This window comes from Apostichopus japonicus, chromosome 9 (genome assembly GCF_037975245.1).
Source record: "Apostichopus japonicus isolate 1M-3 chromosome 9, ASM3797524v1, whole genome shotgun sequence".
Taxonomy (NCBI): domain Eukaryota; kingdom Metazoa; phylum Echinodermata; class Holothuroidea; order Aspidochirotida; family Stichopodidae; genus Apostichopus; species Apostichopus japonicus.
In genome coordinates, this window is record NC_092569.1 from 1,039,490 (window position 1) to 1,062,258 (window position 22,769).

At 43.3% G+C, this 22,769-nt stretch overlaps 3 protein-coding genes across 4 annotated transcripts in view; 1 reads left to right on the forward strand and 2 right to left on the reverse strand.

Moving 5' to 3' along the window:
• Positions 1 to 22,769, reverse strand: part of LOC139973243 (DNA primase large subunit-like) — a 76,451-nt gene that overhangs the window by 6,582 nt on the left and 47,100 nt on the right. The gene's annotated exons all lie outside the window — the stretch shown is intronic.
• LOC139973241 (uncharacterized) overlaps positions 1 to 22,769 on the forward strand; it is a 52,894-nt gene that overhangs the window by 1,551 nt on the left and 28,574 nt on the right. The window lies entirely within an intron of this gene.
• Positions 14,008 to 16,728, reverse strand: LOC139973589 (uncharacterized). The gene is made up of 2 exons (XM_071980391.1): positions 16,582 to 16,728; positions 14,008 to 16,129 (listed from the first exon to the last, which is right to left on the reverse strand). Exon 2 carries the CDS (start codon positions 16,126 to 16,128, stop codon positions 14,008 to 14,010), a length of 2,121 nt encoding a protein of 706 aa, XP_071836492.1. The 5' UTR covers position 16,129; positions 16,582 to 16,728.

Here is a 22,769-nt window from a genome sequence, read left to right on the forward strand (position 1 = left end):
GTCTACATAATCCTGTAAATCTGAATATCCCCTTTCAGAAAGGAAGGTAGTTGTTTGGGATGTTAAGTTAAGAATTATGTCAAGAGTAGATCTATGTCAAGAGCAGACAGCAGGAAGCAGTAATTAAATCTGAAACTAAACAACAGGAAGTGAACAAATCAACAACAGTTCTGACCTCTGACCTCAATTTGATGGATTTGTTATTAATTAACAACCATGCTGGCATTGTCTATGCAATGGAAATGAACATAAATTTAAGTTCTACAGAGTGTGAAAAATGGCATTATTGCCACACTTTTGTGGTACTAATACAATAGCCCCATACCACTGAATTGGAAGGGGACATGGGAGTTGATGGATGGTTGTTAAGTACACATTCCAAGGGACAGTTGAACGATATAAATGCTACTCACTAAATGTCTCTGTGGATGTTGCTGTCATTAATGTGGCAGAATCTTCAGTTTGTGACAAAAACTGGGATTCCAGAACATTATTAAGAGGTCTCAAACTTTAAAAAATTACAGTAGTATCCTTTCCTCACTACAATGCACAGTAACAGTTCAACGATGTGCTGACTCTCTTGGGAAATATAAGTTAAAATACATGGTATAAGAGTACTGAAAATTTAAAAAGATTCCCAAGATTCTTGAGCATAATCGATTAACACCCCTGAATGTACTGGGAATACTTAAACCTCTAGGAATGTTATGAGTCAAGTATAAGCTATTTTCAGCAAGCTAATAAATTTGTAGTTTAAACTTGTAACTTTAAGGAAAGAAATTAGTCATCCTGGTCGTAACCAGTCTCGGTCTGATAGTCTCAATGTAGAATAATGCAAGCCTATTATATTGAGTTTCTAGGAAAATTCTTACTGGATGAATCCTCTTCAGGGATTTGTAAAGTACAAAAGAACTATAACAATGCCTCTTAGCAATAAGCCCATCACAAGTTAGCAAAAGCTGTGTGCATCAAAAATGCTAAAACTTAGTTAACCACATCATTCTAGAGACAGAGGAGAACAAGAGTACAATTGCTAGGAGGAGATGGATACAAAGTGAGAAAGCAATGTAAATGATAGAACTTCCATCCTTAGCGACAGCTATCTGGATCCACCTTGATAAGTGTGAAAGATTCTTGAGCCGAAGGATTATTAAACTTTGCTGTCAGTTGCCAGAGGCAAGAAACTTCTATGATGTGTCTGCATTACAGACTTAATACAAAACCTTGTGAAATTGCATCCACGTCGACCTTCAAGGTATGAAATGTTATGATGTGCAGGCAGTAGAAGAAGATGATATCTATCTTATTCATGATCTTGTTAATGGACGATATCTGATCATTGGTATGACAGGATTAAATCCCCTGGTACCATTAATACACAAGATAATAGATGAGATGACGTAGAGCTATCTTATTGAAGCAAAACTTGATTGTGGGGAAGGGTGCTTTGAGCTTGTAGAGGACATGGATGATGGATGAAGGGCATGTGTGAATGGGGAAGGGGGTCATGGAGAGAGTATTGTTGATGAACAGGGGTAGGGGGTAGCAACAAGTAATGTGCAATAGAGTGTCATCGGGTCTTTCTGCAAAACTTAGTGTAAGCAGTTTGCATTCTTCAGAGATGAGCAGGAAGGAAGAACTATACATGCATATTAATTAGCCTAATTAGGCAAACAACTTGATGCAAACATTGGAATATAACCTACACTGTACAGCTAACATTATGGCCTCGCTCACATTGGAGAATACAAGTAAGATCAGTGTTTCGTTATCCCATAGGGAGATAAACTTAATCCGGGCGGGTTCACATTGGAGAATGCACGCCGGATCAAGAAGGGAAGGACAAACAGGGAAACATGGTGCAAGCGTGAACTGGTCACGGTGATTTCTAATATCTGACCGAGTGAGGACTCCTGCAGCAGCTGCATGCTCAGTTAAAACACATAATAGTACATCAAACATATAGCGTTGTGATATTCTGTGTATAACTTTTTCTTCGCCGAAAATTTTAAAAATCTGAGATCAGCACTGTACAGATTTTTTAAATTACCAAAGTTGTAAACTGATAAGGCAACCATACATGATTTGACAAATGCCATGCTGAAGGCAGTAACAAGTATGCAAAACATAAAAGTTAAAAAACATAATCACAAGTGGAAGTACAGTACCTGTACAAACAACTATATTTGTGGCTGGGCCCAACAATCCCTGGATGATACAAATTGTCTTCTGATGAAACCATTTCATCAGCATGGCATTTGTCAAATCATGCATGGAATTGTTGGCTCATCAAACGTATCAACTGTTTAAACAGAATTACTGTTTATACTGCACTCTTGCTCTTTTATATTTCAAGATTCTTCAACTCATGAATATGCTAATTTCAAAGCACACTATATGATCGTTCCTGTGTTACTGTATGGTAACTTTTGTAGCCTGATGAAACACAGCTAGATGCAGTTTTCTTCCAGTTTTGTTTTTCTGTCAAACTTATAATATGAGATTTTTAATTAGATTTTTTAAGTCAGTCCATGTATTACGCTGCATCTTCAAACTGTGCTGACAGGTTGTAAATAATTCCAGAGTTCATACATTTCTACATACATGTTATAAATATGGCTGCATGCTGACTACCAGTAACTTTACTCAAAATTTCACTGCATCATCAATCAAAAACTTAATCCACGCTGCTGAGGGAGTCGCTAATATTTTCAGTCTGTTTCTAACGTTTTTGTGCAAGGTGTAGCTGCTTCCCGTCTCAGAAGTGATAGTGTACGGGATCTACAGTGAATCTGTATTGTACTCTGTGTGATATTTAAATGCTATGGAAAACCTTTCGTGACAGCATATACATGTACTGCAACAGTAGTCTGGTATGCAATTTCACACTTAATACATTGTTGCACAAGTTACCATTGCACAGTTTGTAAACAAAGGATTTCCACTAACTTGAACTTAAACCTTTTATCCCTGTATCACCATAAACTTTGCTCTAAGATGTAGTGATGTGAAAGGGTCTTTGTAAACATGTGCACCCTTGCATTGATGATCCATTTATCAAGAGCTAGAAATTACAAAGACTGTGTTTCACAGTAATCAGGACAACATAACCATCCTGCAGTTTCCCATGGAAACCTAACAAGATGTCCTCAAATTATTTTGGTGAAAGGTGATGGAACTTTTCAGTCATGAATTCAAAGATGCATGAAGTTTATAACGCTGCATGCAGTTATGAAATTTGCGCTTCAACCCTTCAAAACAAGAAAAATGATCACATTACAACCAAAATACAATTAGAAATTTTCAAAATTTTGATTATTTCATTATATTTAAACTGAAATTTGATAAACTGATAAATCTGATAAACCACAACTTAACCTGATGCTTTGCTGACACTGCACAGTGAATAGGATCAAAATATAATGCTAAAATTCATTGCAAAACAGCATGCTTTAGCCCTAATTATGTTGTGTATGGTACTGTAGTACAGTATTTGTGCCGGTACCTCAGAATTTCATTCATCTCAAAAGCCGTAATAAGTGAACTTGAACCGAATCGTCAGCGTAAATTTAAATCTCAGTCAGAAATGAAGATACCCATGCTGTTTGTCACCTTGTTAACAGAGACTCTAGACTTTAATTTAATTGAACTAAATTTTTTCCCTGGCGATCTCAAGCGTTTGACACCTTCACGGTCAAAACAAATATATTGAAGTTGAATGAGAATGGCCCCTGGCATGATTCTTTCTAAACTAAGGACTTAAAATACAGTAGTAAATACATTATGCATGGATGATATGTATTGTACAGTAATTATACATGGCTGTATAAATTGTAGTCTTGGAACCCCAATATGGCTGAGTACTGTATGTGATTAAGTATATATGCGTAAACTATTGACAACGATCTTTCCACAGATATTTCCCAGAGTTTCATAATAAATGTCATCAAATTGTGTAAGGGATACATATTGTCAATATCACAATATAAATATTTATGTAATCATAACTAAGGAATTAAACTTGAAAATTAGTACAAATTGCCAATTAAAGTAAGTGTACCATCATAGTACTTAGGCACCACGGTACAGAAACAGAGAAATCCAGGATGAAGTAAAAAAATGAAGCACAAAAGAAATTTTTTAGCAAAATTATACGTTCTGAAAAATACCTTGTCACAACCTAACCCTGTTACTTTTATGTAACTTTTCTATGGACTTTTTTATGTCTGCAGTATTATACACACTGTACACTGCACATGTATCTAGTAATTTGTGTCTATGGAGCTAGATATGACATTGGTACTGTAATTATACAGTATGTACCCTAACATTGCTGCAGGTGCACTCAACTTTGAATTAACATGGGAATGAAAACATTCAAGGAGTCAGGAGTGTTGCCATTACTTTATGCACACCACATGAAAATAAAATTAATGTCGTAACATTAAAAACCAGTATAAACAGTATCTAGGAAATCATTGGATGGAGACTTCATAACCCAAGTCAACAGCAGAATATCCACCACAGTATGTATCTCTATCAGACATTACTGTATACATACAAGTACAGTAGTCACTAACTCTGTGAACTAATTCACCGTCCAGTAAAATAAACATTTGTTGCTATGGGTGTAACCATGGCCATGTAAACAACAGCTGGTATGTGTTCTTACATTGCTACAGTACATTGAAATCTTTAATATGACAGTCATGGAAACCACCTGGATCAAGAGCACATGTGGTGATTAGGATACAAATTTCTTCAAGCTATCAAGCATATTGTTGTTTCATATTCTTTTGACAAGTTTCTAAGAAATCATTTGGTACTTGATGGCTACTTTACCTTCTTGTCCCCCATTTTCTCCACAAAACTATTAAAGCTACATGCACAATGTTGGTATGTATAATGTAACAGATCTATGTGCAGGTCTGCAGGAAACATTGTAATGTATCACATTGATTAATTAGTTGTTGAACTGTCTTTTCTATTGCAATGGTATGCATAATGTACATGCAGCACGCGTTGCCATGGGTACGGTACATAACTACCTGGCCACACGTAACTATGGCCACAAAACTTGGTATGCGAATTTATCCTTCCAGTCCTTGGAATATTACGATTTGCTATTTGTACACCTGTGATCTTCCATCGAAACTACCTGGATACAGCATACAGGCCTCAATAATTAATGCATACGTACAGAATATATGCATTAAATATTTTGGCAAATTCGCCCCAGTTCCTACAAAGAATGTATTCTCTCTACAGAAACACCACAAAATGCCTACAGTATTGTCGGCATCAGCAATATTTTAGGATTGTAGCATTTGATTTACCTGGAAGATGTCTATAACCTTGCATAAGAAGCGTAAAAATTTATGGGCCTGATTCTCATCAATAGTGGATTCTGATTCAAGTTTACCTGGGGATGTCAGCAGCAGCTCAGTGCTTACTTAAACAAATTTGTTTCAGGCATCAGAATGAAGAGATGTGAGTGTCTGTAATGATAATACTCATGAATATGTAAAACTCGGATTGAGTAATTACCTGTTTGCAGAACTTTAATGAATTGAACATTTCATTATACTGTAGGCTATATCTTGTACTTACTGCACGGTAGGCTACAGACCTGTACAGTATGCCTCAAAGAATCGCAAATAACAGAACTTGATCTTCCAGTGGTGACAATGTCATTTTGAATGCCATTAAACATGGCAAGTTACTTTAATATTAGCTGTCAATCCTTAAATTCCCACAAGTACTGTACCTCAGGCTCACATGATAATGAATGATGTTAAGTTGACTTGAGGCACCCAGCTATGAAAGCAGAGACCACAACTACATTCCATGCCTTTTGATCTGTGCAGCAATGACTTGAAACACTTTTATCCAAAGCATTTCTCTCTCTACTTTGAATCTCCAGTTTACTGTACAGTCAGTATGAAAGGTGCAGAAAAGAAACTGAAGATTTATTATTTTGATTTTTGGTCAAATGCTGCCATGTATGAATGTGTAAGGAAAATTATTGGTGTCATAACCTGGTCCTTTTCTGACTTTTTTTTAAAACATTTTACCTGGAAAGGCAGATTGTGTACATTTTTCACTCTGTGTGTATTGTGTACATATTTTTATATTCATTTAATCTACTGTAGGTTAATACTTACTGAGACCAAGTTTAGTATTTAAAGTATAACTATTCATTTCCTACATATTGACCACTTGTAGTACGCCACCCACAAATAATGCAAGAGTAGGGAATAATTTATCCAGTATCGCATTGCAAAATGCTATACAAAAATGCTACGCAAAATGGATCACATTGATACAAGTCCAAAGAAAGATATAGCAGTTCCTTTTATTACACAAAGTTAACCATAGTTTTTATTATTATGACTTAATATAGAGCCTTCAAAATTGCTACACAACATTTGATTTTTGAACACTAAATTATTTCCTGCCAAATGCAATAAGACTTATTAAACATGAAAGAGTTTATAACTTGACATGAATACAGAATAGAGACCTAATGCATAGCACAGTATATACTAACTTACTAAGCTATGAACACTAAATTATTTCCTGACAAATGCAATAAGACTTATTAAACATGAAAGAGTTTACATGAATACAGTACAGCGACCTAATGCACAGCACAGTATACTTAGCCACTGTATGAACACTAAATTATTTCTTGCCAAATGCAATAGATTTATTAAACATGAAAGATTTTATAACTTGACATGAATACAGTCCAGAGACCTAGTCTAATGTATAGCACAGTATACTAAGTTTCTTTAAATAGCAATAAAGCCAGTGACATTTAAGTACTTTAGGCATGTACAGTAGATATTGACACCAAACGTAACGGTCCTGTTTAAAAATGATTAAACCGGAGTGTTAGCCTTTCAATCGGTTCGAGTCACTCCCAGATTAATGTATGTCGTCCAGTTACAGAGTTGTTGACAATTAACAATTCATAATCATGGACGTTAAATATGAATGTAAGGGACTGACTTCGGTCAGCTTGCGGCTTTGATAAGCCAATGAGGCTTCTTCGGGAGTTCCTGCTTGCAGGAGGATCTAATATACATACATACATATGCAAGTTGTACAGATTATCATATTAGAGACCATGATTATATACTGAGACACTCTAGCACTTAACTAAAATATTTCAGTGGATTCTTGGAAATATTACATACACATTTACTGATGCCAAGTGTAAAACCCTTTAAGATTTGAGTGTTTACTGCACATGCTAAAGAAGGCCCTTCCTGCAGATTTATTAATTTATGGTTCCGCCTGTCGAGGAATAACTGCGCCGCAGAAAATATTACTTCAAAATAACCTCCAATTTGTCTTGAATCGATTGATATTGGGCGTTGCTTGTATCAACGTATGAATAACAACCAAGAAGTTTGTAGGTCATTACTACCACAGCAAATAGTTAATGAAGGAAGACAGCCAAAGGTTTGTCATAAAGTGATATTGGGGATTGCTTTTTCAATGTACAGTATGAATAATAAGAAAGAACATTTAATTACTACGTGCTGCAGGGCGGTGGAATACTGAATGCTTAAAACGAGTTTGTTTGGAATTAAACGATATTCGGGCGTAGTAGGTTGTGTCATATGAATAATAATAAAGAACAATTTTATTAGCCGATGGGCGGATAACTCAAGGACGTCTCTAAATTTAAAATATCAAAGTGAAGAATATGACTTATACACAGGGTGTGGTTGAAATAAAAAATTAAAAAATGAAATTAACTTTTATAGTATCTAGCAAAGAATCGAAATGACTGTACAGTACCAAGGTTAAATTAATAGTATCTAACTTTCATAATTTTAAGCAATATAGACAAGAGAGAGATTTGTCTATGGTTGATGTAAACCTGGAGGATAATGAAAAGGATTCATGAGTAAAACTGATTCAGAGTACAGAATATTAACAGTGTAGCAAGAACATACTGTACAAAGAAAATACTTGGATGTGATGTCAGACTCAAACATGAATGGTTCCATGTGTAACAACTAACAACCTAGTAACAGGAACAGAAATTAGCGACGAGAAATTAAACAAATGTCATATTTTATGCAATGACACTCAAAAGGTAGTCAGTATAGGCCCCAAATTATAGCATGCTATAATTGCTAGAAGTTTTCAAAAAGTACTTTCCTGGAGGTCTTTACTCTCCAAATTGTTCTCAGACATTTTTAAGGAACACATAAGATGACTGAATGTCCCAGTGAGGAAAATTTCCTTGAAATTTGTAATATTTAAGACAGCTTAAGAATTTTGATCATCTATATTTGAATATCTAGCATATTTTGGGCCAAAACAGCATACCTTTAAATATGCAATAGCAGAGACAAGCAGTGAATTACAGTAAGTATAGGAAAAGGAAACATGAGAAAACATATAAATATGTATACTCTACTTAGTGCTTGAAAGAGGTTATGGAAACTTGGTAAGGATTCCTCAGAATGGAGAAAATTCAAGCCACAGATACAATACATACTGCCCAGCAATGAGACCACGAAAAATCAAGATGAAAATAGCAAAGGAAAGGTTCAGAACTGTCGTTTTGGAAGGAAAGGGGGGGGGGGTCAATGGGGTTAGGGAGGGGGTTGGTGGTGCATGCTTGAATGTTAATTATTTGTATATGTTAAGGTAGATTGGAGGGGCACTGCATACTCTACATATGTGGATTTGAGGCAGATGAGCAAAGAGAAATTTAAAGTAAATGTTTTCAATTTACATTAATAATTGTATAATGTGACTGGAAATAAATGTTAACTTCCGAAACTGATTAAACCAACAGTTCTGCAATGAACCTGGCTTCCCACAGTCATGCTAATCAATGACATATTGTATTAATTTGATTTGATTACGTAATAATTAATTAGATAATTAGTAAAGCCTGAGCTTTCTGATACAGTATTTATTAGGTATTTATACAGTACTGTATGGTAATACTGTACTGTACATACAGTCTCTATATACTGTATGCCAACTGTATCGCGTAAAGGAAACCAACCCTTTTCTATTTGTTGTCATTTGGATAGAATGAAATTGCTTTCTTGTTATCTATTACAGATATATGATAACACAACTTAAAGGGGATCTTTTAATTTATAACAGAAGTCACAGAGAGTGATGAACAAGTATTATGACCTGGAACAATGTAAAACACAACAAATTTATTATTTTATTATTCAACATGCAGGGACTATAAATCAATTTCGAATCACAGTATGCATTATACTATTGAAACATTCAAATTTACTTTTGAAACTTGAATTTCAACTATCTGGTAATGCAAGACATATATCAACTTGATAAGTACTGTAGTCTGTGCACATTCATTTTCTATGGAGGGAGACCTCCCAATCTTGTATGTACAGTAAACCTGAGCACTGCATATTGCCACACACTGATACAACTCAAACCTATAAATCAGTAGTACCGCCAGTAGAGATGAAATACAGTACAGTAGGCCAACAGACCATTAAAGACTAAGTAAGATTTATTAGGTCTGAGCTGTTGAAAATGTTTACCAAAAAAAAAATGAAGTGTTCTCTTCTACTGTGTACATATCCCTATTCTCTACAACACACTCACTGACATTTCTGAAATTACTGTGCACAGACATTAACTCTAGCAAACAGATCCAGCTGCTTATATGGCAGTATGACTGAAAACTATAAATCAGCAATGTACTATGCATGATATATATTTTACAAATTTAGTAGACTTACTGTAATCAACAGTCTAGAGACAATATAATTTAAACAGACCAATAAAGTAGTACTGTAAGTTACAAGCAATGCTAACTAGGTCTGTACTTTGCTGGTTATAAAATTCACCATTAGTTGCAAATATTGTTTTCTTCTACATTCCTAACCCTTCCACTTCTCCTCCCCTTCCACTTCACCTCCACTCTTCCCTTCTCCTCCCTCTCATTTTCCTTTCTCCTCCCCCCTCTTCACTCCTCCTCCACTCCTCTTCACTTGCCACCATACACTGACATAATACTGAAGACCTCCCCTTCAGGACATCCATGTCCACACCAATGACAGACAATTCATCCTGAAGAGACTTTTTAACTCAATTTACAGAAAGCAAATCGTATCTAAGAATTCATTTCCCTCAGTAAACCCTGGAATCACGAACCAAATGTTTCTGCTAGAAAACAGATTAACCTGTTTCCATGAGTCCCTTCAAGGCATCGTTTAGTAACTTTAGTTCCATCTAATTCTTTATTAGATGCATATTTGGGTTTTCATTAAATGGTACAGTATCACATAGCACTGACAAATTCCAAAACTTACTGGTTTGGATATTTACGAGTGACGAGCTTACCTGTCTCCTCACAACCTTAGCACCTCATTCTACCGTGCCTATAAAGTCCTGGTAAATAAATAACACTGTGCGCCCTCTATGACCGGACCCCCCTTCCGGTCCCTCCTCCTTTCTCATGAGACCATTCCTAAAGAGTGGCCTCACGGACACGGGAGTGGGGGTGGCAAGGTCTGGCCACCCCCAACGACCCCCGTCGAGTTAACTTCCCAAAGTGAACCCCTAACAAAAAATTCACTGACGCCTTCTTAGCAGGGGGGAGTGTAACCCTCCCCGGCGCAGCGGGAAGGGGGGACACTCTCCTGAACCCTGCAGGCGGAACTACCCCTTACACTAACAAGGAGCCTAAAGATTTACGGTCCGCCACTTGTTACTCTTAGATCAACTTAGGTGAGAACGTAAGTGGAAGACTGTACGCAAACGCATACGGAAACACATAGGTACACTCACCGATAGACATAGTCGATGGCTCTCTGGTGGATGGTGGTTCTGTCTATCTGGTGTGAAGCTCGGAGTCATGAGTCAAGTCGAGCGACCGCTCCTCCGTCCGGCTGTGTCCCACCACCCTCTCGGGGGAGGGAGGCGGGAATGGAGACAGGTAAGCTCGTCACTCGTAAATATCCAAACCAGTAAGTTTTGGAATATTTACTTCGCTCCTCGCTTACCTGTCTCCTCACAACCTTAGCACCGAGTGGCACTGCCCGATGGTGGGAGGCCCGAGGGGTGGGACCTGTTACCCACCGGACCTCGCATCACCGCGCTACCAAATGCCGCTTCGGCGTGTAAAGTGTCGGTCAAGTAGCAGGCGACGAACGTAGTTGGAGTTTTCCACGCTGCTGCTTTGAGTATGTCCTCTACCGGGATGCCGGCGAATAGGGCTGTAGAGGCCGCGACCCCTCTGACGTCGTGAGCCCTTGGTCGGGAGGTCCCCGATGTGAACGGGCGTATGATCTCTACTAGCCACCTGGATAGAGTGTCTTTGGAGGCCGCTGCGTAGGGTGGTCGTGGTATGATGAAGAGAGAAGTTGATTGTCTTAACTTCTCTGTCTTGTTCAGGTACCACTTCAGTGCCCTGACTGGACACCATCGTTTGTCCTCGGCTACTGATGACATGGTCTTAATTTCCGGGATGAAAATGTCTCCTGGCAAGAAGGTCAAGGTCTGGTTCTTTGCAATAAATGACGGGTCTGGAACCATCCTCACCCCGTGGCCCTCAAATCTGATGTGATTCTGCTTGGTGGATAGGGCGTGGAGGCAACTCCTCCTTCTTGCTGACGCAACTGCGACGAGGAAGAGTGTCTTTTTTGTGAGGGCAGCCAGGGAGGCGTTAGCCATTGGTTCGTATGGTGGTCCTGCCAGGGCATGTAACACTGCTGAGAGTCCCCAGGAGGGGGCCAGCCGTCTGATCTGTGGGCGACGATTCGCCATGCCTTTGATGAGTTGCGCAATGTACGGGTTGTTGCTCAGTGTGGAGCCATCTGGGAAGCCCTGGTGGATGACAGCGATGGCCGACCTGTAATTCCTGATAGTGGAGACTTGTTTCCCTTCTCCGAAGAGTGAGAGGAGGAACTCGGCTATCTGTGTCACAGAGGCAGCAGGCAGCAGTATCTGTCTCGGTCGGCACCATTGGTCGAACTTCCGCAGACGGGAATCGTAAGTCGCTGCGGTCGTTCCCCTTCTAGCGTCGGCTGCCATCGCGGCAGCTGCTTCTGAAAAGCCTCTCTGTCGTAGGGAAGACCGGACAGCCTCCAGGCAACTAATTGTAACCCCTTGATGTCTGGGTGGGAGAGAGTTCCCTGTCTCTGGGACAGTAGGTGGGGCTTGTCCGGTAGACTCACTGGGACGTCCATGAGGAGTTGGGGGATCTCGGCGAACCAGGGTCTGCGAGGCCAGAACGGGGCTATTAGTGTGAACCTGCCCTTGGAGTTCCGAATTTTCCTGAGGACTTGTCCGATCATACATAGCGGCGGGAAGATGTACGCATCCATGTGGTCCCAGGAGAGGGACATTGCGTCCGTGTGGTAGGCCAGGGGGTGGAATCGTCTGGAACAGAAGGTCTGGAGTTTGTTGTTCTTGTGTGTTGCGAACAGGTCTATCGTGGGCCTGCCGAAGATCGAAAAGATTCTGTCGCAAGTCTCCTGTTCCAGAGACCATTCGTTGGGGTCTATATGCCCCCTGGATAGGGCGTCCGCCATCACGTTGAGCTTGCCTGCGATGTGGGAAGCCCTTAGGATCGTGCCGGAGTCCTCGGCCGCTGTTATCACCTCCCACGCGAGTCGGCACAGTCTCTCTGAGCGGGTGCCCCCCTGCCGATTGATATAGGCCACCACTGTCGTGTTGTCGGTGAAGATTGTGGTTATCGTTCCCTGTACGTGGTCGTTGAAAGCTTCCAGGGCTCTTTTGACCGCCATCATCTCCAGGATGTTGATGTGGAGAGATGTTTCTGTTTGGGACCACGTCCCCCATGCTGTGCGATTGCTCCAGTGAGCTCCCCATCCGGACAGTGACGCGTCCGTCGTTATCGATGTCATTGGTAGCTGTATCGCAAAGGGTACCCCTGAACTCCAGTTGTTTGGGTCGAGCCACCATCGAAAGTGTTGTGTGACCTCCTCTGACCTGTAGATGAGCGTTGTTTTGTCTGGGTCTGTAGGGTCTGCGGACCTCAGCAGGTGCAGTTGCAGAGGTCGCATGTGTAGCCTGCACAGTCTTACTATATCGACGAGGCTGGCCATGAGTCCCAGGGCCCGGAGCCATGTCCCCGTTGGTGACCCCCGGTGTGCCAAGATCTGTTGTGTGGTCGCCTTGACTGCCGCGACTCTTTCTTCTGAGGGTCGGGCTACCCCGGTGGTGAAGTCCAGTATGGCCCCGAGGAACTGGATCGTCTGGGAGGGTGATAGCCGTGATTTCTTCTGGTTCACGATCCAGCCCAGTTCTTGAAGGGTCTGGAGCGTTTTGTGGACGTTGTTGGTTGCTTCCGATAGACTGTTCCCTACTACCAACCAGTCGTCTAGATATACGTAGAGGGTGACCCCTCTTTTTCTGAGGTAGGCGACTACTGCTCCCGCGACTCTCGTGAAGGTTCTGGGAGCCGTGGCTAGGCCGAGTGGGAGCGCCCGGAACTGGTAGTCTTGTTCTGCGTACCGGAACGCTAGGAATCGTCGGTGTTCTTTGTGTATCAAGATGTGCAGGTAGGCGTCCCGTAAGTCTACGGTCGCCGCCCACATGCCCTTTCTGAGTAGGGGTAATATTAAGTTTAAGGTCTCCATACGGAAGTGTTTTGGTCTGATGTGTTTTGTGTTCAGGGGTTTTAGGTTTAGAATGGGACGCCAGGTGCCGTCCCGTTTTTTGGTCAGAAAAAAGGAGGACCGGAAGAGTGGTCCCGTCTCTTCCGGAACTCTTGTAATTGCCTGCTTGGCCAGCAGGGCCAGAATTTCCCCTTCTAGGGCTAAGCGTTTGACGGGGTCCGTGGGTGTGAGTGTCTGCCTTCCTCCGCCCCCGAAAGGTGGGCTGGAGGAGAATTCTATTTTGTACCCGTGTTTGACTGTGTCCAACACCCACTTGTCCCCGCCAATAAATTCCCATTGCTGGGAGAAGTTTGTTAGTCTCCCCCCCACCGGCGGAATGGCCGCGGTGAGGTGGGCACCCCTAGGGCTGGGCGGCGAACGCTGGTCGATTGGAGGAGCGGTCACTGTCCCGTCTGGTCGACGTGGAGCCTCTGCCTCCTCTGGGGGCCCAGGGGCGGGTTGGACGGAAGGCTGCCCCCCGGCTTCGGCCTCTGAGAGCTCCTCTGCTCATAGATTTGGCGGGTGCTGCTCTCGTTCCCCTAGGTGCTCTGCTCTCCCTCGGGCGGAAGGGTCTGGTTCTCTGGGTAGGTGGGGGTCGGAATTCTGATTTGGCCAGAGTCTCCCTTCGGGCTACCTCTTCCTGGAGTTTCTTTTGGAAGCAGCCCGCAAAAAGGTCTTCCCCGAGGATTGGTAGTTCCAGCATTCTGTCCTTCGCCTCCGTCGAAGGCCAATGGATGGCGGAGACGATGTTTTGTCTACGGGCCTTAACGGACCTGGTAGCGACCCTTGCAAATTGATCGTACGCGAGTCTGACGAGGGGGCCCAGCAGCAGGAGGAGCTGGCCCGCTTCGTCCCTGGATACTTGGCTGCTGTCCTCAGGGAGCTGTTGGTGGTGTCGCATAAGGACTTCGGCTGATAGCATTAGTACCGATGCGAACTTCATGCCCGAACGGGCTGCCATGTCCACCTCTACCAAAAGCTCTTCTAGCTTCCTCTGGTCCGGGGTCTTGAACACGTGTGTGGATGAGGCCCCTTGTTCGGCTTTCAATCTCTCCTTGGCCTCCTGGGGAATGGTTGGGCATCTGAATAGATCCTTCCATGCCTCGTCAGGTACCCTGACCGCTCTATCTGCCCTGGCCGGGAAGGCCGTCCACTTGGTCTTGTTGGCAATGGCCTCAAATCTGTCATAACAGGTTGCGTCTACTGGTATGGTAGTTTTGGGCTTATATGACGCTTCGCCGGTCGCCGTCAATTTTGATACCCGGCCCGCCTTCTGCGGTTGCGTCTCGGGTTCCTCGAACCCCAGGTGTCGTCTGAATATGTCTGCCGCCCGTGTTATTAGCTCCTGTGGGAGGGCTCCTCCTGTCACGGGTGCTTCCTCCGGTTCGTAATTGTGACCAAAGCTGTCCTCCATAGGATCGTAGTCGAGAGGGTCTGGATCTATGGGCTCCCCTTCGTCCTCCAAGCCGGAAAGATTCACCGACGCTCTGCAATCCAGAGCGTCCGGGTCCGGGGCCGGTTGCGGGGCCATGGTCGATACGGGGCTGGTAGGGCCCGGTGCCACGTCGGCTACCGTGGACGTCCTTTGCTCCAGCAGGGGCCGTAGCAGGCCGGTGAGTTTGGAAAGCCAAGCTGGTTCCTCTTCCTGACGCCGTCTCGGGGACCGGCGCCTCCTCTTGGATCTTCTGTATCCATCGTCGGAAGAGTCCGAGGACTCGTCGGAGATTGGAGAGTATCTCTTCCTCTCTCTACGTCTTGGGGATCTTGTATGCGACCCCGATCTCTCCCTTCTGGGTCGGCGGGAGGACTCTCTCTCCCTACTTTCTCGGGCCGGGATCTCCGTCGGAACCCGCCTCTCCGGCTCCCTGTCCGGCTCCCTGGAACGGGACCGGCTCCGTCTCCGCGTCCCCTCGGTTGCTCTCTCTTTAGGACCCGAGCCTCCCACGGCCGGGGGGCCGCGCTCTGTGGGTCTGTTTAGCTGCGGCCCGGACTGAGACGGAGTCTCCAGCCCGGCCGAGCTGTGCCTCTGCTTTGGAGGTCTTTTCCTGGCAGGAGCCTTGCCTTTGCTCCTGCCCTTCCCTCTGGCCGTAACTGATCCGGACGTAGCCGGGGCCGTTAGGGGAATTCTTTCTCTTTCTCTTTCCTCTCTCTCTACCTCTTTCTCTCCTTCGGCCCTCTCCTGGCCACTCTCCTCCACCTCTCTCTCTACTACTCCCTCCTCCTCTCTATCTCCCGTTATTCCTGGAACCTCCGGCGCCCCGATTGCGCTCGGGATCGAGTCCAGCCTTCCCTGGAGCTTGCTACGTAAGCCCTCAAGCCACAGGTCGATGTCCTGCCACTGAGCTGGTGTAAACTTAATACACACCAGGCAGGGGTCTCGTCGAGTGCAGGATCTGCATTTTGGACAAAGGTCGTGTTCGTCCCAGGCTCTGCCTGGGCGAAACATAGAGCAGTTGATGCACTTCAATGGATTGCGTGACATGCTGAATAACCGGATTAAGGAAGATTACTTCTTAGTGATAAATGAACAACAATAGAAGCTTAACGTAAGAGGGGAGAACTAGGGAGGGAATTAGGCTTAGGTGGAGCGTAGCGTAACCTAGCAACGGTAAACAAGGTAACGCTACGGGGTGGCCTAACATGAAAATGCAAGCTGAAACAAAAATGAGAGAGCGAGAAATACATACGAAAAAGAGTGAATATATGTGAGCAATATGAATCCCCAAAAGGGGGACGAGAGAAACTAATTGGGGGAAGAAAGCTAGTAACCAAGCTAAGAAAACAACAAAACAACAACACGCTATAGCGTGGGGAGGAATAGGGCGGGAACCTAGGCAGTTTCGCGGAACTGCTAACCCCGCCGCAAACCAACCCGAGGAGGAAACGCACTACGAAAACAGTCCCCAAAACCCTCCCTTTTTGATAAAAAGGATACTTATCGGTCAGGAAAGGACTGTCAAACTTCTAAAGATCCGAAGCTAAAAAACTTCCGGCGATCGTCGAAGAAAACCAAGACAATTTTCCAAGGAAACTATCCACAAGAAAAATATGCGTGTAGGCACTTGGAATGGTAGAATGAAAAAAAGGAGGGACCGGAAGGGGGGTCCGGTCATAGAGGGCGCACAGTGTTATTTATTTACCAGGACTTTATAGGCACGGTAGAATGAGGTGCTAAGGTTGTGAGGAGACAGGTAAGCGAGGAGCGAAGTAAATCATGAAAATCAAGATATTTCAGTATTTCTTGAGACTTGAGCAGAAGTTTCATACAGGACGTGAAAAACAACAAAATTTCTTGCAAGTCTTATGACATTTAACTTAATAATGTTGTTTCTCTTACAGTAAACTGGTTCAACAAATGACAAATAAATGTTACTTTTTGTCTTTACTGTATTGTGAGTGCATATCCTTTAATCCATACAGGCTGAAGTGATTGGGTTAAAGTAGATGTACAAGTACTGTACAGCCATATGTACAGAAGAACATACTGTACAGTATCTGTCTGTTAAATACTGTATTAGTGTGTTGTGGGGAGACATACAGTACAGTGTAGCATTGCAGATGTGAGACAAGAGACTGACCTGCTGAATGTTTTCAGTGTATAGCATTGCAGATGTGAGACAAAAGACTGACCTGCTGAATGTTATCAGAGTAGCACTGCAGATGTGAGACAAGAGACTGACCTGCTGAATGTTATCAATGTAGCATTGCAGATGTGAGACAAGAGACTGACCTGCTGAATGTTATCAATGTAGCATTGCAGATGTGAGACAAGAGACTGACCTGCTGAATGTTATCAATGTAGCATTGCAGATGTGAGACAAGAGACTGACCTGCTGAATGTTATCGGTGTAGCATTGCAGATGTGGGACAAGAGACTGACCTGCTGAATGTTATCAATGTAGCATTGCAGATGTGAGACAAGAGACTGACCTGCTGAATGTTATCAATGTAGCATTGCAGATGTGGGACAAGAGACTGACCTGCTGAATGTTATAGAGTAGCATTGCAGATGTGGGACAAGAGACTGACCTGCTGAATGTTATCAATGTAGCATTGCAGATGTGAGACAAGAGACTGACCTGCTGAATGTTATCAATGTAGCATTGCAGATGTGAGACAAGAGACTGACCTGCTGAATGTTATCAATGTAGCATTGCAGATGAGGGACAAGAGACTGACCTGCTGAATGTTATAGAGTAGCATTGCAGATGTGGGACAAGAGACTGAACTGCTGAATGTTATCGGTGTAGCATTGCAGATGAGGGACAAGAGACTGACCTGCTGAATGTTATAGAGTAGCATTGCAGATGTGAGACAAGAGACTGACCTGCTGAATGTTATCAGTGTAGCATTGCAGATGTGGGACAAGAGACTGACCTGCTGAATGTTATCAATGTAGCATTGCAGATGTGGGACAAGAGACTGACCTGCTGAATGTTATCAGAGTAGCATTGCAGATGTGAGACGAGACTGACCTGCTGAATGTTATAGAGTAGCATTGCAGATGTGGGACAATAGACTGACCTGCTGAATGTTATCAGTGTAGCATTGCAGATGTGGGACAAGAGACTGACCTGCTGAATGTTATCAGAGTAGCATTGCAGATGTGGGACAAGAGACTGGCCTGCTGAATGTAATCAATGTAGCATTACATATGTGAGACAAGAGACTGACCTGCTGAATGTTATCAGAGTAGCATTGCAGATGTGAGACAAGAGACTGACCTGCTGAATGTTATCAATGTAGCATTGCAGATGAGGGACAAGAGACTGACCTGCTGAATGTTATCAGAGTAGCATTGCAGATGTGAGACAAGAGACTGACCTGCTGAATGTTATCATTGTAGCATTGCAGATGTGAGACAAGAGACTGACCTGCTGAATGTTATCAGTGTAGCATTGCAGATGTGAGACAAGAGACTGACCTGCTGAATGTTATCAGTGTAGCATTGCAGATGTGAGACAAGAGACTGACCTGCTGAATGTTATCAATGTAGCATTTCAGATGTGGGACAAGAGACTGACCTGCTGAATGTTATCAGAGTAGCATTGCAGATGTGAGACAAGAGACTGACCTGCTGAATGTTATCAATGTAGCATTGCAGATGTGGGACAAGAGACTGACCTGCTGAATGTTATCAATGTAGCATTGCAGATGAGGGACAAGAGACTGACCTGCTGAATGTTATCAATGTAGCATTGCAGATGCGAGACAAGAGACTGACCTGCTGAATGTTATCAATGTAGCATTGCAGATGTGGGACAAGAGACTGAACTGCTGAATGTTATCGGTGTAGCATTGCAGATGAGGGACAAGAGACTGACCTGCTGAATGTTATAGAGTAGCATTGCAGATAAGGGACAAGAGACTGACCTGCTGAATGTTATCAATGTAGCATTGCAGATGTGAGACAAGAGACTGACCTGCTGAATGTTATCATTGTAGCATTGCAGATGTGAGAAGAGACTGACCTGCTGAATGTTATCAGAGTAGCATTGCAGATGTGGGACAAGAGACTGACCTGCTGAATGTTATCAGAGTAGCATTGCGGATGTGGGACAAGAGACTGACCTGCTGAATGTTATCAATGTAGCATTGCAGATGTGAGACAAGAGACTGACATGCTGAATGTTATCAATGTAGCATTGCAGATGTGGGACAAGAGACTGAACTGCTGAATGTTATCGGTGTACAGTAGCATTGCAGATGTGGGACAAGAGACTGACCTGCTGAATGTTATCAGAGTAGCATTGCAGATGAGGGACAAGAGACTGACCTGCTGAATGTTATCAGAGTAGCATTGCAGATGTGAGACAAGAGACTGACCTGCTGAATGTTATCGGTGTAGCATTGCAGATGAGGGACAAGAGACTGACCTGCTGAATGTCATAGAGTAGCATTGCAGATGTGAGACAAGAGACTGACCTGCTGAATGTTATCAGAGTAGCATTGCATATGTGAGACAAGAGACTGACCTGCTGAATGTTATCAATGTAGCATTGCAGATGTGGGACAAGAGACTGACCTGCTGAATGTTATCAATGTAGCATGCAGATGTGAGACAAGAGACTGACCTGCTGAATGTTATCAATGTAGCATTGCAGATGTGAGACAAGAGACTGACCTGCTGAATGTTATAGAGTAGCATTGCAGATGTGGGACAAGAGACTGAAATGCTGAATGTTATAGAGTAGCATTGCAGATGAGGGACAAGAGACTAACCTGCTGAATGTTATAGAGTAGCATTGCAGATGTGGTTCAAGAGACTGACCTGCTGAATGTTATCAATGTAGCATTGCAGATGTGGTTCAAGAGACTGACCTGCTGAATGTTATCAATGTAGCATTGCAGATGTGAGACAAGAGACTGACCTGCTGAATGTTATCGGTGTAGCATTGCAGATGAGGGACAAGAGACTGACCTGCTGAATGTTATAGAGTAGCATTGCAGATGAGGGACAAGAGACTGACCTGCTGAATGTTATAGAGTAGCATTGCAGATGTGGGACAAGAGACTGACCTGCTGAATGTTATCAATGTAGCATTGCAGATGAGGGACAAGAGACTGACCTGCTGAATGTTATCAATGTAGCATTGCAGATGTGGGACAAGAGACTGACCTGCTGAATGTTATAGAGTAGCATTGCAGATGTGGGACAAGAGACTGACCTGCTGAATGTTATAGAGTAGCATTGCAGATGTGGGACAAGAGACTGACATGCTGAATGTTATCAATGTAGCATTGCAGATGTGAGACAAGAGACTGACCTGCTGAATGTTATCAATGTAGCAATGCAGATGTGGGACAAGAGACTGACCTGCTGAATGTTATCGGTGTAGCATTGCAGATGAGGGACAAGAGACTGACCTGCTGAATGTTATAGAGTAGCATTGCAGATGTGGGACAAGAGACTGACCTGCTGAATGTTATCAGTGTAGCATTGCAGATGAGGGACAAGAGACTGACCTGCTGAATGTTATAGAGTAGCATTGCAGATGTGGGACAAGAGACTGACCTGCTGAATGTTACCAGAGTAGCATTGCAGATGTGAGACAAGAGACTGACCTGCTGAATGTTATCAATGTAGCATTGCAGATGTGGGACAAGAGACTGACCTGCTGAATGTTATCAGAGTAGCATTGCAGATGTGAGACAAGAGACTGACCTGCTGAATGTTATCGGTGTAGCATTGCAGATGAGGGACAAGAGACTGACCTGCTGAATGTTATAGAGTAGCATTGCAGATGTGAGACAAGAGACTGACCTGCTGAATGTTATCGGTGTATCATTGCAGATGAGGGACAAGAGACTGACCTGCTGAATGTTATCAATGTAGCATTGCAGATGTGGGACAAGAGACTGACCTGCTGAATGTTATCGGTGTAGCATTGCAGATGAGGGACAAGAGACTGACCTGCTGAATGTTATAGAGTAGCATTGCAGATGAGGGACAAGAGACTGACCTGCTGAATGTTATAGAGTAGCATTGCAGATGTGGGACAAGAGACTGACCTGCTGAATGTTATAGAGTAGCATTGCAGATGTGAGACAAGAGACTGACCTGCTGAATGTTATCAATGTAGCATTGCAGATGAGGGACAAGAGACTGACCTGCTGAATGTTATCAATGTAGCATTGCAGATGTGGGACAAGAGACTGACCTGCTGAATGTTATCGGTGTAGCATTGCAGATGAGGGACAAGAGACTGACCTGCTGAATGTTATAGAGTAGCATTGCAGATGAGGGACAAGAGACTGACCTGCTGAATGTTATCAGAGTAGCATTGCAGATGTGGGACAAGAGACTGACCTGCTGAATGTTATCAATGTAGCATTGCAGATGTGAGACAAGAGACTGACCTGCTGAATGTTATCAATGTAGCATTGCAGATGTGGGACAAGAGACTGACCTGCTGAATGTTATCGGTGTAGCATTGCAGATGAGGGACAAGAGACTGACCTGCTGAATGTTATAGAGTAGCATTGCAAATGTGGGACAAGAGACTGACCTGCTGAATGTTATCAATGTAGCATTGCAGATGTGAGACAAGAGACTGACCTGCTGAATGTTATCAATGTAGCATTGCAGATGTGAGACGAGACTGACTTGCTGAATGTTATCAGAGTAGCATTGCAGATGTGAGACAAGAGACTGACCTGCTGAATGTTATCGGTGTAGCATTGCAGATGAGGGACAAGAGACTGACCTGCTGAATGTTATAGAGTAGCATTGCAGATGTGGGACAAGAGACTGACCTGCTGAATGTTACCAGAGTAGCATTGCAGATGTGAGACAAGAGACTGACCTGCTGAATGTTATCAATGTAGCATTGCAGATGTGGGACAAGAGACTGACCTGCTGAATGTTATCAGAGTAGCATTGCAGATGTGAGACAAGAGACTGACCTGCTGAATGTTATCGGTGTAGCATTGCAGATGAGGGACAAGAGACTGACCTGCTGAATGTTATAGAGTAGCATTGCAGATGTGAGACAAGAGACTGACCTGCTGAATGTTATCAATGTAGCATTGCAGATGACGGACAAGAGACTGACCTGCTGAATGTTATCAATGTAGCATTGCAGATGTGGGACAAGAGATTGACCTGCTGAATGTTATCGGTGTAGCATTGCAGATGAGGGACAAGAGACTGACCTGCTGAATGTTATAGAGCAGCATTGCAGATGAGGGACAAGAGACTGACCTGCTGAATGTTATAGAGTAGCATTGCAGATGTGGGACAAGAGACTGACCTGCTGAATGTTATCAATGTAGCATTGCAGATGTGAGACAAGAGACTGACCTGCTGAATGTTATCAATGTAGCATTGCAGATGTGGGACAAGAGACTGACCTGCTGAATGTTATCGGTGTAGCATTGCAGATGTGAGACAAGAGACTGACCTGCTGAATGTTATCGGTGTAGCATTGCAGATGAGGGACAAGAGACTGACCTGCTGAATGTTATAGAGTAGCATTGCAGATGTGAGACAAGAGACTGACCTGCTGAATGTTATCAATGTAGCATTGCAGATGAGGGACAAGAGACTGACCTGCTGAATGTTATCAATGTAGCATTGCAGATGTGGGACAAGAGACTGACCTGCTGAATGTTATCGGTGTA